The sequence below is a fragment of the Pipistrellus hanaki genome (genome assembly GCF_964339955.1).
Source record: "Pipistrellus hanaki genome assembly, chromosome: 16".
Classification (NCBI taxonomy): domain Eukaryota; kingdom Metazoa; phylum Chordata; class Mammalia; order Chiroptera; family Vespertilionidae; genus Pipistrellus; species Pipistrellus hanaki.
Genome location: NC_140518.1, coordinates 37,563,860 through 37,577,774, shown reverse-complemented (window position 1 = coordinate 37,577,774; position 13,915 = coordinate 37,563,860). Strand labels below are relative to the sequence as shown.

At 44.0% G+C, this 13,915-nt stretch overlaps 1 protein-coding gene across 1 annotated transcript; it reads right to left on the bottom strand.

Annotated features, from left to right (window-relative positions):
* Window positions 1-3,429: 3,429 nt before the first annotated feature.
* Window positions 3,430-13,146, bottom strand: LOC311611270 (polyunsaturated fatty acid lipoxygenase ALOX12-like; the record flags this gene model as incomplete). The annotated part of the gene is made up of 14 exons (XM_084863295.1): window positions 3,430-3,609; window positions 3,734-3,904; window positions 4,034-4,134; window positions 4,941-5,062; window positions 5,518-5,687; window positions 5,915-6,001; window positions 8,890-9,099; window positions 9,733-9,876; window positions 10,408-10,568; window positions 10,824-10,927; window positions 11,015-11,137; window positions 11,243-11,324; window positions 12,288-12,489; window positions 13,012-13,146. 14 exons carry the CDS (start codon window positions 13,144-13,146, stop codon window positions 3,430-3,432), a joined length of 1,992 nt encoding a protein of 663 aa, XP_084719421.1.
* Window positions 13,147-13,915: the final 769 nt, after the last annotated feature.

The following is a 13,915-nucleotide window of genomic DNA, read 5'->3' as shown; positions in this document are numbered from 1 at the left end:
CTAATACATCATCTTCACATTGCATTGTGCACTCACAATCTAAATCTAGTCTTGTTCCATCACCATTTTATTCGGTTTACCCTCCTCCACCTGCTTTCACCCCCTTTCCCTCTGCTTATCACCATTTTGTTGTCCATGTCCATGAGGTTTTTTTTTTCCCTCCCCCACCAATTCAATAGCTCTTGTCCTAAACTTTCCCTCATTATTTTCTCCACTTAACTCATTACTTGCGTACTGGTCATCTGTTCTGCTCTGATGACCAAAACTTAGAAGCTATCTCTCTCCCAGAATGTTGTTGATCATGCAGTCACACAACACACATTTTGTAAATGTTGGCATAATGGAGTGAAGGATTATTTCATCACCTTCTATAGCCCAGATGATGACATTTACTGTAAGGCATTTATCAATATATTGTTAAATGCTTTATGGCTATTCTTGACAATAGGATTTTCTTCCTCTGTCTTTATTCACCCTACTCCCCCTCCCTCCCTCCCTCTCTCTCTCTCTCTCTCTCTCTCTCTCTCTCTCTCACACACACACACACACACACACACAATGTTGTTGAGGTCTCTCACTCTCTCTTTATTTACCATCACAATGCTCCCCTTCTCCCAATTTCAATTAAAAATATTATTGGCAAGCAAAATTTCTTCCAATTTTATTTTATAGAAGAATTCAAATCATTTGATCATTTATTGTTTGAGCAGCATAAACAAAAGCAGAGAATTTGGAAGGCTATTAACAAGGTCAACTTTTTGCTATCATATCTTTCCCATGAATTGTAAGTAGAAGGAATTAGAGAGTGATTTTATCAATTATATGATGCTATAGACATGGTGCACAAATTCGTGCATGGGTAGGGTCTGGCCAGCCCCACCTCTGATTTTGGTGGGTGGAGCTAACTGGAGGCAGGACTGGCCAGGGGTAGGGATCGAGGGTGATTGGCCGGCTTGCCTCACCCCCTGATAGAACTTGTTGTTGAACTCCTGGTCGAGAGGATAATTTGTGTATTAGCCTTTTATTATATAGGATAAGTGCCACCAACACCCTCAATGAAAAAGTGGCTTGCTCAATTTTCTGGTGGACCAAATTTTAAATGGCTTTTCCATTTAATCTTTGCAAAAAGTTTGTGAAGTAGCTATTGATGTACCACTTATTTAAAAATTCAAGTTCAAAAAGATGAAGAGATGTCTCCAAATATAGGTGGATGACCTCAGAAAGTGTCATGAACAGTTGCTGATTAATATCATAGCCAGCCATTCTCTATTTAACCCTCTGGCTTTTGACTTCTGGCCTTCATTTTCTACTGAACCTTCTCCTCAAGCTTCTTTATGGCCTATTGATGCTTACATCCCAAGGTTTTTTTCTCAGTGATCATGGTTGTGAAAGCCTGTGATGCTTTGACACTTTGTCTTTTAGCTGAGCTGCTGGCTGAGGTTCCTTTTGTAGTTCATTGACCTCTGCCCACTGTTTTGTTTCATTTGCAGTTCAGGGAGCAGAGGAAGTACTTGTCCACAAACCCACATCTTCTTCAGCCTCACCAAATCCTGATTTGTTTTATTTCCTATTCTTGACTAGCCAATCCTAGAAGAGTTATATGGGAATACATAGGAATATGGAGGCAGGCAGAAGTGGAAGTGGTACTGGCCCCAATGGACCCCAACAAGAGCAGAAACACAACAGGTTGGAGGAGCAGGTGAGCAGGTGACACCAGGCCAAGGTGGGTGTGAAAGGAGGCCCCAGTTGGCAGCCAACAGCTGCTAAGGACCCTTCCTGTGCAGGAATTTCATGCCCTGTGCCTCTAGTTATTAAATAAGAGACTATTATGACAAGATAAAAAATTTGATGAAAAATTTAAAACTTCCTAGAAAAAGTAGAATTAAATCTGACAGAAGACAAAATATCAAAATAGAATTATATAACTATTAAGTAATTTTAACCAGAAGTTTAAAATATTCCCTCCCACCACTGGAAAAACTTTCAAACCTACCAAAAATAGACAGTTGTAGAGGTGAGTTTTATAAAACATTTAATAAAAAAAAATATTACCAACCACAGATAGTTCTAAAAGTTTTTTCAAAGAAATGAGGATCACTAACTCACTAAGATCTATTAAACTATCTTAACAAAACCAGAAAAGATAAATATAAGCCACTCATACTGATAAATATAGTGCAAAAATTATAATCAAAATGTTATTTAGATATTAATAAAGGAATGGAGCAAAGGGAATCAGATATTAAGATGCCTAATCTACTAGGAAGTTGCAGCATTCATAGGCACCCAGGGATCGCAGTATTTTCCCATAAAGAGGATTGCCATCCCTTCATCCCAAGGCACAGAGAAAATACCAGCTTTCCAATCTGGATGGAGGAATAAACAATAAAGGGGAAATTCCTCTGCTGGGTGCATGTCCAGTAGAAGCCAAGATGGCACAGGGGATGGTGCTTCTACTGTGAGTTATGATAGTAGGAACCAAGATAGTGACCATAAAGAGGAGATACCTAGCCTGGGAAAGTGATTGGATTGGATAAGGGACACAGAACCCCAGAGGATCTAGGAAAATGGATTTTTAGAGGGAGAAAAAAACAGAAGCAAGGAAAAGTTGGGGAAATTGATTGGATATGGTACCTGGTTTTTCCCAAATCTGAGAAAATATATTGGAATTCAACAATATATAAATTGGAAAATTGTATAGATCTCAAGAATGCAAAGTTGGTTTGAGATTAAAAATTTTATATAGATGCAGCACATTAACACACACACATCACAATAGATGTTTTTTTGGAGAATAACAAGCTGACTTTAATTTTACATGAAAGAGCAGAAGCCAAAGAAAAACTGTCACCTCTGAGACAAATTTAATGAATATACGTTATGAAATAGTATGTTATTTTAATTATACAGTTGTAGTAATTATGTCAGTTTGGTACAGTGTAAGACAAACATAATAATGAAAATATAAAATAAAAATCTCAAAAATACTCCCATTAACATACTGAAACCTGATTTATACTAGCATAATATATCAGTGAGAGAGGATGGGCTTTTAAATAAACTGTGCTGGTATAATAGATTTCCTCAAAAGAAAATAGAATTGAACATTAATTCCATACTATATTAAAAAATCCAATTCAAAATGATTACATAATACTTGAAAAAAATAAATTTTCCAGAGACAGGAGAAGGCTACGTGAGTAAATAGTTGATCTCTCTAAGGAATGTGATTTCAAGCTAAAGATCTTTCTGTTAGATGACCTGGAAGTGGGGACAGTGCCTCAGGCTAGTGATATATTCAGGGAGGGAACTCAGATAGAAAAGAATATAGAACCATAGCAATTCAGACCCAGAAAAACATAAAACTCAAAGGGAAAATATTAAGTCTAGTATGGGCCTGTGGTCTATGAAAGGCCATTATTCTGGGGCTCAGATAGCAATACTGTTCTCTATGAGGCTCGGCTTCAGGTATTCATAGGGAAGGTCTAGCTGCTCATTCCGGGCCACTATCTCCCTTTCCAGGTGGTCCAGATCTGCTTGTAATTGTCTTAAAATAGCCTTGGGCTCAGGGCCTGAGAAATATTCTTCTGTGTGATGCCCCAGGGGTACCTGAAGCAGAAAAGAAAGATTGATCAGCTTCTAGTTCCAAGGCACAGGGACCAGAGCCCAGCCCCACACTCTGAACTTTCTTTTCCATTACCATTGCCCCCAAATTCCCCAAATCCCCTCTCACCTTGTCTGGCTGCTGCCGGCCCAGTTGCCTCACTAAAAGCATCTGAAGACAGCTCTTCTGGACATCTGGGAGTGAGCCCATCAGTGTGGCCATTGTCACATCTTCCTTGGTGGTAGGAGGGGGCATCCGCATTGTGCATGGGGCATTAGGGACCCAGAACATCCAGTCATGCTGAGGGGCAAGAATCTGGAGTCAACCAGGCACTCTGATATGCAGGGCTCTGGCTCCCAACTCTTTTCTTCAAACATACCCTGGACCAGGCACTTTCCCTCAGGGACCCAGGCTTTCAGTTGTCCATACCTGGCTGAAGTTGATTGCTGCATGCTGGGCAGTGCATGTGAAAATGCACATGGTAAGGAAATGGCAGAGCTGAGCGCGGGACTGGAAGGAGATAGGAAAACCTAGAAGAAGAAATACCAAAGTTTAGAAACTGCAATCCCTGAAAAAGATAAGGAAATAAGTGCTGATGTCTGGACATACCTATATGTTAGAATTGGTGAGCATTCATTCATTCATTAATTTATGCAAAATAAATGCTGCATCCAAAAGAATAAAATAGCTTAGAAATTTCCCCACCAATATCCATGATGACCCTCTCTGGATTTCCCTCCCTACTCTTGCCTGCTACTGTTCACCACACACAGAGAGTCCAGATACATGCAACACTACCACACTACAAGTTCATTTCTAGGTGCAAATTGAAATCTGCTTTCTCTGCCCAGTTCATTCTTTCACTAGGATTTACCTTTAATTCTCTCACTCCACATTTTACTCTCTGAGGAAGAAATAGCTTTTTTGAGCTTTGCCTAGTTTCATCCTCCTCCTCTCTCTAGCACACATGGGCTGGCTTGGTTCATTTCTCCCCACTTATGTTCTTAGGAAGAGCTTTAGAAGCAGGGCCTGGGCAGATCCCCCACTGGTCATGGTTCTGGACCCACTGGGCTCTATGCTGTGGAAGATTCAGGGCATCTGTGGCAGGAATGGGAGATGGCCATGAAGGTTGATGATCAGGGTCTCTGGAGAGGATAATCCTTGGATCTGTAGAACTGTCCCAACACTTAGGAGGTGGGGATAGTATTCATATGCTTCATGAGTGAAGGACTAGAAGTTGATGAGAGGTTGGAACCATGTCCCCAGAAGGGCAAGGCTGACAAGGGGCTCTAGGCAGAATGTCTAAACAGCTTCCTTCTCTCAGTCCAGTTCTCACCTCGGTCCTGGGCCTGGTACAGCCCCACCTCAGTGATCTCCCGACACCAGGCCTGCAGCTCAGGGTCCCCTCTCACGATGTCATCCCCGTGGTAGAAGAGGTGGATGATCCCTTCCACGTACCTGCCAAGAGGAGAAGGAAGCTGAGCTCCTTGAGAGTACAAGGCTCTAGCCTATGACTGTTTATTCTTTTCTGTGGCTTTTGTGCAGTTGACTGTTATTGTATCTGGGGGCACATCTTACCAGACTTTCCTTTTGGGACAAACCCAACCTCTTTCTACACACTAGTTTAGAAAGGAAAGGTGAAACATTAGTTTTAAGCATTCTGTATACATGATTAATAACCATTCTTTCTAACAAAAATCAAGTTCTTCTAGATCCCCATCTCCCCAATCCCAGTTTCCCCAAGCAAGGCTCTTTCTTTATTCCACTTTCATCCTTTTCAGATTCTATCCACTGCTTCCTCTGTCTGGACCTTCTTGTTTCATGTTCCTTTTGTCCATTGCTGACCTCAAGTCAGAGATCCTCTCTCCTTCTCCCCAATGGCTCTCCACTTCTCAGCTACCACTCTTACCCACCTGGCAGTGATCTCCCAGAGCCGTAAAGCATCATGGGCATAGAGGGCACCTGGGATTCCCAGCAGGCCCCTGTCAGCCAGATCTTCAGGAGGACAGAGGGAGCGGTAGGTCATCTTAGCCATGGCCTGGCGGAGCAATTGTACATGGCCCCCTCTGCCTGTGCTCACTGCCTGGAATTTGAGAGTTGACAGGTCTTAAGAGATAGAAGAGCTGACAATCCTGGCATATTATATAAGGAGATTATGGTGGAGTTTACAAAATTAAAAGTATGAAATGAACAGGCCCATAGGTTTAATGGCCAGGACATTCATTTCAGGTGGTATGAGACTGTGAAGATCGCAGGAGTTTGTAGAGAGCTGAAAGATTAGGCTGCCCCATGCCCTCATTTCCTCTTTACCTGACTAAATATTCCACTATCTGAGTTGAAGTGTATCCGTCCCCGTAAGTTCATTTCCATGGTGTAGCGGGCGTGTGGGATCAGGAGCTGGATGAAGAAGATTAGAGAAGGTAGTTACTGGAGGCCATGTTTGGTTCCTCCCTTATAGGGAGTGGCACTCTCTCCTCTTGATGCTTTCCTCCCTGCCAGGGCTTTTGTAGGCTGGTCTCCTTCTGCTGCTATGATCACTAACTCTCATGCTCTCCATGACTCTACAGTGAGTGGGGCTGTGGAGCTGCAATGACCTGGGCTTGAATCCTTGCTTAACCACTCACTTTGGTACTTGTTCAAATACCTCATCTGTCAATTTCCTCATCTGTCAACACAGTTGATAATAGGTCTCCTAAGTCAAGTGCTGTGGTGGTGATTATGTGAGTAATATATAAAGAGTGTTTCCTCACTCTTTATATATTACTCACAGTGCCTAGCACACAGAAGACAGAAGCATTGGTTAGAAGGTATCATCATTTCCTTTATTGTATTCACTTTGAATGTAGTTGTGCATTTAGAAGCTACCCCTTAGTTTTCAATATCATTTCACGCTTCTTCTATCATTCACATCTCCTTCCTTAAACTGGCCTTTCTGCTCGTTTTCAAAGCTATCCCTCCAACTGCTCATTGTTTTACTTTTGGGGAAAGAGTATCTTCAGTCAGAATTTTAGAAATGATATCAAGCTCCCTGCTTAGGCAGCAAATGGGTTGTCATCAAATCTGTACCCATTCCTGATTGTCCTCTCTTGTTTGTTTTTTTTAGCTATTAAAAAGTACAAACAAGATATTCTTTTTATCTGAGATGTATTTCATTTCATTTCTGTCTTTTTGATATACAGGATTTAGACTGTTTGGGTATTGATCAGAGCTTTTTGATGCTGGAATAAAGGAAGGACACAAGTGATAATCCTGATACCATATATCAAAGGAGCTCATATTATTCTTTTAAGAAAATTCATGGAGAGATGCTGTTTTCACAGAAAACACTAAGAACACAGTGAGGAGCAAAGAACCCAGAACAGAGTTCCTAACAGCAATGACAGAAATGATGATGGCAATAAAAATAACAGCAGAAAACTGACATTTTTCTAGCAGTTATTCTGTAATGCCTTAACAAGCCATTATCACCCATTATCCTCCTTCAGAAATGACGAACCTGAACATGCATCTGGTAAATACTGAGACCACTATTCAGGCTTCAGATCCAGAGCCTGCACCAGTAACCTTGGTAAGTTCTGCAAGCTTAGCTCTCCTGGAAGTTCCAACAAGACTGTCTGCCATGGGATGGAGTTGCTATGATCAGGGAATATGGCTATGGAGGGGAGCTTATGTATTAAAAAGGCATTTTGAAGTGTAAAGTGGGAATAAGTGATTCAAGCTAGGAGGGAGATGGTGATGAAAAGGCATCATGAGGTTATCAAATCTGAGAGCCCATGAACTACATTAGTAACTATTTTATCTATGTCACACTAGAACCCCTAACATCCACAGTCCACAGGAGTGTTGGCATTGGAACTCCCAGAGACATTACAGATCAGTTGTTCTGCTTGTCAAATACTCATTTGCATATCTTACCTACACTTCCAACTCTTTGTATCTAAAGTTCAATACCTAATCTTTGCCTCCAAACTGGCTTCTTTTCCTGACTACACTCTTTCTGACCACTGTTCTGCTTCATAGACTTATAGATTTTTGGCCCCCCTGCTTTGCCCTATTCCCTGTATCAAAGTGCCATTGAGGTTTGGAAAAACAATTATAAGACAAGCACAAGCCTTATTTTGCTGCCTCCTGCCTAGCAATGGACACTGAACTCACTGTTTATAGCATCGCAGTATTTCTTGGTCATTACAAAAGTATTCACTTTGTGGGCTCCTAGGTCTAGCAGTGCTGAGACCTCTGACCTTTCTCTCCAATAATGTACAGGTATGACATAGGCAGTGTCTCCTTAATTTCATCCCTGTCACTACCATGTTAATGTACATATTTAGTCTCCTCACTCTTGGGTAAATGTCAGTAACCAGCTGGACTGCTATCCTTGCCCTTTTATCTTGTACTACTCATAACATTTGGTTACAATAGAAAATTCTCCATCAATACTACAGAGTCTACTAGAGTCCCATTGCACAACGATTCATGCAAGAATAGGCCTTCCCTCCCCTGGCTGCAGGCACTGGTTTTCCTCCAGCATCTTGGACCCAGGCCTTAGCTCCGGCTGCTCCTCTCACCTTTGCTCCAGCCAGAGCCTTTAGTCTTAGCAACTGTAGCTTGCTCCACCTCCATTCTCCCCCTTATAGCAGGTGTCCTGCCCTGCCTGGCTGTTACACGCCTGCATATGCAAATTATCCCTCCATCTTTGTTGGGTTAATTTACAAACTCATTCCTGATTGGCTGGTGGGCATGATGGAGGTACAATCAATTTGCATATTTCTCTTTTATTAGTGTAGATAGCTGTTTCTTTTGATTTCCACCTCTATTCTCAGAAGTGATTCTTTGGCTGTTTGTCATGTCTACCACTTGTCTCTCTGGCTAAATGGCAACATAAGGGTTTAACAACCTATATTCCTACTCTCCTCCAGACCCATTGCTGGAGAATTTCAGAGAATTAACTTGCAATATGTGTAGAAAATTGCTGAAGGACTTGATTTGATAGCTTGTGTTTTATTTCTTATAACTGCATTTGAGTCTATAATTGGCATAAGTTTAAAAAGAATTTAAAGATGAAAACATCACCACAAAATTCAAGGTGTTGCTATTATTCTCACTTCTGTCCCTTCCTGCTTCTGAAGATTCTTTGCTGATACCATATCAGTACTTGATTATTGCAAAGCAGATTTTTTATATATTCCTAGCCAGGTGGCTTAGGCTTTTAAAATCTTGGATAACTGTTGCATTGTTTCACATGTTTCCTTGTGTGCAATATGGCACATGGAAGATAGAATATGTACCTTAAAGATAGGGTGCAGTCCTGGGAGGCACCTCATGGTGGCCACAGCAATGACCTCAGCCAGCATATGAGTGTTCAGCAAGTGATATTGTAACTGGTGCACTTGGAAATCTGAACTTCGGACCCAGGTCTTTGCCAGGAGCCATGCAAGGGAAGGGTCTGAGGGCAGGAACAGCGGTGGGGTTGGGTTGCTGGCGTTGGGAGGCTGGATCTGCAATGAAGAGGAATTAAGCATTCATCAATCTCATCATATGTTGTATACTATGCTCAGTATTCTAGGGAAAACTGATGACGAATATTAGTCATGCAGAGGGCTATAATCTAGTAGGATGAATGAGGATCCTGTCACTCATCCTCTCAATAGCTGAGGGGAAATGTGAGTACCATAATGGTTAGGTTAAAGCAGGAGGAATTGGAAATGGGGGAGTTCAATATTGCCAAAACAGTGGTTTGGGAGTAACCTGATGAAAGTGTGAGTTAGGATGGTAGAACAGGAAGGAGAAGTTGGATGTGTGAGATACCTGACAATTCTCATCAACTGATTGATGAGAACAGTTAGAGGAGAAATGCATTAAAAACAAGGGAGAAATGTGTCCAAGAAAGAAAAAAATATTCCACAGATTCAATGATCAGGAAGAGATTGAGTAGCCTTAGGGTGAGGACCAATAGAGAGCATTCTGACTCTCACAAAAAGTAATTGAATATGAGTAGTGAGTAAGCTGCAAGGTAGAAAGGGAAGACTGGAGACAAAGACAGACCTTACTGAGTTGAGACAACAGGAACCAGCTGTCTTTGTGCCTGGGCAGTGGTTGGGGAGAAGGGGAAGCAGTGTTGAATATCTCACCTGGATGACCATGGGTAGCAGCTTCCCACTGGGCTCCATCTTCAGCATGACGAGGGGGGCAGCCACATACTGCTTCTCTCCTTGGATTACGTTGGCTGGAATTCCATCCAGCAGGATAAAGTCAGCTTCAAACAGGGAACCGTTCTGGGGGGAAATGTTCAAAGTCTACTCCAGAGGGCTAGCACCAAGGGGAAGAAGTGTAATAACATTCAGTCTCATTTCTTGCAATTATCCTACATCAATATCAGAGTCCTAGTGGCAGAAAGGAAGGAGGCATCCAGAACATTTAGCCCAAGTCATCTCAGTTGATAGTGAGGAAAGAGGCAAAATGAGAGGCGTCTTCCTCAGGGACATGTTAATTCCCTGTGGCAGTGGTGGTTTTAAGACCATACTTGACCAATTCCTTTGCAGCACAGGCATGCTAAGCTTCCCCTTGTCAAGGTGCCCAAGCCTCTTTCTTCATCTTTCTTTTCTGCTACCTCTGTCTGGCACCCAAGAGTCTCATAGTTTTCTTTACATACTTTATCAATTGCAAGTTTTTCCTGCAAAGGACTCTGCACATAGGAACAGTGGATTCATACAGTTTCCCTTTCCTGATTCATCTCTGGTCCTTCCTCTTCACCACATCCCTTCCCCCACAGACAAGGAGAAGACAACAGAAGGCTGGGGCTGTACCTGAAGTTCTTGTTCCAGCTGGGCCTGAAGCTCCTCCATCCCTGAGGGCAGCACCAGCCGGGAGGGCAGAGAGGTGGAGTGTCTTAACACCATGGGGTTTGAACCATTGAGGAACTGGTAGCCAAAAAGCTCATCATCCTTCCAGTGCTTGTGAACCTTCTCTATGGGGTTGGAGTGGAGGGTAAGGGGAGGATATTAACCACAACCTGATGTCCTTTTCCTTTAGGTGTTAATACAGCTATTCAGGCATATGATCACTTTGTATCCAGCCTTGTCTTTCCTTTTTGTTGCCTCTGATAAATGATCAGGCATAATTCTTCTTATCTGGGAAGTACTTATGAGAGTCTATGAAGTATGAAGTTTGGGACTACCAAACAGGCTATGAAGAATTTGCAAAGGTCTATGGGAATACTGACCACAAAGGGTGCTCTTGGGGCCATCGAAGATCTGATCAAAATCCTCTAGGCTGTCCCAGGAGTTCAGGGCATTGTAAGCACGTTTGATAATCATCTCCAGTAACCTAGGACAGATATCAAGGATGGCACTGTCTTCATAATGCCTGTTATGGAACCCACCACTCCCCATTCCATTGTTTTTTCTCTCTCACCCTGTCTTCCCTGTCCACTCATAGTCCAGCCTCTTTCCACCATGAAATTTCATGTCTGGGGGCAGATCCTTCACAGAGTCCGCAGCTATTGTCAGGGATAACCCTTCATGCCAGGTGCCCCAACTAGCAGATGGGGAAAAGAAATTAAGGAGGAATTAGGTGGTCAGTGATGGTGGCGGGATCAGAGAAGAGGTGGGGATATTAGGAGTGCTATGGATAGGTGGTTACCAGTAAGTCAGCTGTCTTTCCTTCAGTTCTTTCTCTCGATGCTTCTGGAACTCATCCAAGGTACTCTCTTCTGCCAGGCGGGCTGGAAGAACATGTGACCACATAGGTTTAGCCAACTCATGCTATCCCTGAGTTGATCTAGTCTCTCAATCTTGACTGTATCAGATCATTGTTTTGCCTTTTTCTCTGGCTCTACCTCACCTGATATATTCCCAAAGTCACTTATTGTATCTTTACCGACACCCAATTCATGATTGCACCTATTTCAATCCATGCTTGTCCTTAAGCAACATCCCATGTTTTCCTCCCTTTCTTGTTCCTTAATTCAAATGTCACTACTTGTGCCTATAGATGATTATGAATTTTCTTCTAAATCACATGCCACATCCACAATATCCCATATTATTATTATATAGTAGAGGCCTGATGCACAGATTTGTGCACCAGTGGGGACCCTCAGCCTGGCCTGTGAGGATAGGGCTGGGACTGCCTCTCTCATATTGCCTGAGGGGTCCCAGATTGTGAGAGGGTGGTTCTCTGGTGACACACCCTGGAATCCGGCTACCACCTTGGCAGCTCCTGCATTGAGTGTCTACCCTCTGGTGGTCAGTGTGCAACATAGCTACCGGTCAGATGGTCGGATGGTCACTAAGGCTTTTATACACTTAATGGCCAGATTATTATGACCATCCCATCAGTACTTCGTTGGGCCACCTTTTGCCTTCAATACTGTGGTGATTCTTCTTGGCATTGACTCCACGAGATGTTGAAAGGTAATGGGAGGAATCTAACACCATGCCTGATGAATAGCACTGTCCAGTTCTGTGAAATTTGATGGTTGTGGAATGAACTACCTGATGGCTCTTTTAACTTCCACAAATGCTCAATTGGATTGAGATCTGGTGATTCTGGGTAAGGTAAAGTCTCACTCATGTTCTTGAAATCACTCCTGCACAATACAAGCACTATGGCTTGGCACATTGTCTTGTTGGAAGAAGCCATCTACATTGGGTACCCCACCCACTTCCCTGAGGTGCCTCCTCACCGGTGCCCTCGGGCAGGGTCAGCAGGCCATTGCCCTGCACCCAGCGGTAGCAGGGGAAGGTGGCCTCCTCCAAGGCTCCTGGGCCCTGCACGGTGATGCGATCACAGAACCAGGCATCGTCCACCAGGGAGTGGTGTTTGCGCAACTTCACGAACTGCAGTGGCCCCAAGGCCTGGGGAATGTCCTGCTCAAACTCCTCCACCTGTGGGGACCAGAACCCAGTGAGACTTAGTAGCAGGGACCTGGGAGAGGCATTTAACCCAGGGAGCGGCATGGGTGGGGGCTTTGTGGAGTCCAGTGACACAGCCTCCAAAGACAGCATTTCCTCCTCCCAATACCTGCATGATGGGTTTCAGATGATCCATTGAACCGGGATGACTAGGGATGCAGGTTGAGACCACAGTGACTTGAACACTGAGCACCAACACCTGCACATGTGCTGGGTTCTCAGAGAACCTTCCCCTTTGACCATTGAGCCCATAATGACACTTGGAAAAGGAGAGGAGGTTGAGTGGAGCAGAATCCAGGGGAGGGAGAAAGGGGTTGAGTCCAGCTGGGCCCTGGCTCTGAACCTCTCACCCACCCAGGTGCAGGCGTCCCTTCTCAATGGAAGTCCCAGCTGGTGTGGTTGTGCTGTCACTGGCTCTCAACCCCCCAAGTCCCAACTGCCCTCAGGCATGGAGCCCAGAGCCAGGGGGTCTGAGTTCCCACTTCTTCCTCTTACCTGGCCCCGTGCTGGCCTCAGCTGCAGCTCCAGCTCTGCCTCCCCGAGTTCTCCGACCAGCCACAGCTGCACGGGGTTAAAAGACCCAGAGAAGAGCCAGGCCCCAGTGGCCACTTGAATGTGGTAGCGGCCCATGGCAGCAGGTGGGTTCTCCTGGGTGGCAGAGGTTCCGTTACTGGTACCAAAGATTCTGTGGCCAGGCTTTCTCCTGCTGCCTCAGGACAAGCCCAGGGCTTAATATAGCAGGACTCTGTGTGCCAGCCCACTGCAGGAATAGGCCCCACCCCAGACACACCAGAACCTGGGTTTAGCCCAGAGGGTGGGGTAAATACTGACTGTTCCTCTGAACCTGGGTGCAGGGAGAGGGGCAGGGAGAATCCACCAGTTTTCTTTCTAGGCTCTCATTCCTCCCCATTTATACCCCCACCCTTGTTTTACTATTGAAGAGCATTTTCTGAAGGTGTCCTGAGTGCCAGTCTCTTTTCTTGCTGGCAGTGCCTGGTGCCCCTGGGAGACTGTACCCACTTTCTCTTTGCCTACCGGGTCTGCTTGCTGAATGGGCGCTGGGATTGTCATTGTGGGCCAGAGAAGACCTTTCCTGAGGGACACTGCAGTGTTCAGGGATGAGTTAGAGTATTTCCTGTAATAAGACTTGTGGTGCCCATTCAGTTAGGGAGCAGCTAATGTATTCCTTTTCTCCCTTTTGTTTTCTCTCCACACCCCCATCCCAAGACAAACAACTAATGGTAATACATGCTATTTCTGTTTCACTACTCCTTTCTGTGATTAGTATTGTTTCATGTGGTTTATGTCATTTATTCCACAAAAATTAGGTCAAACTCTACATTTAGTTTTTTGGAAGCTACTTTTCACAATTACCAATACGTGATGAGAATATCTTCAG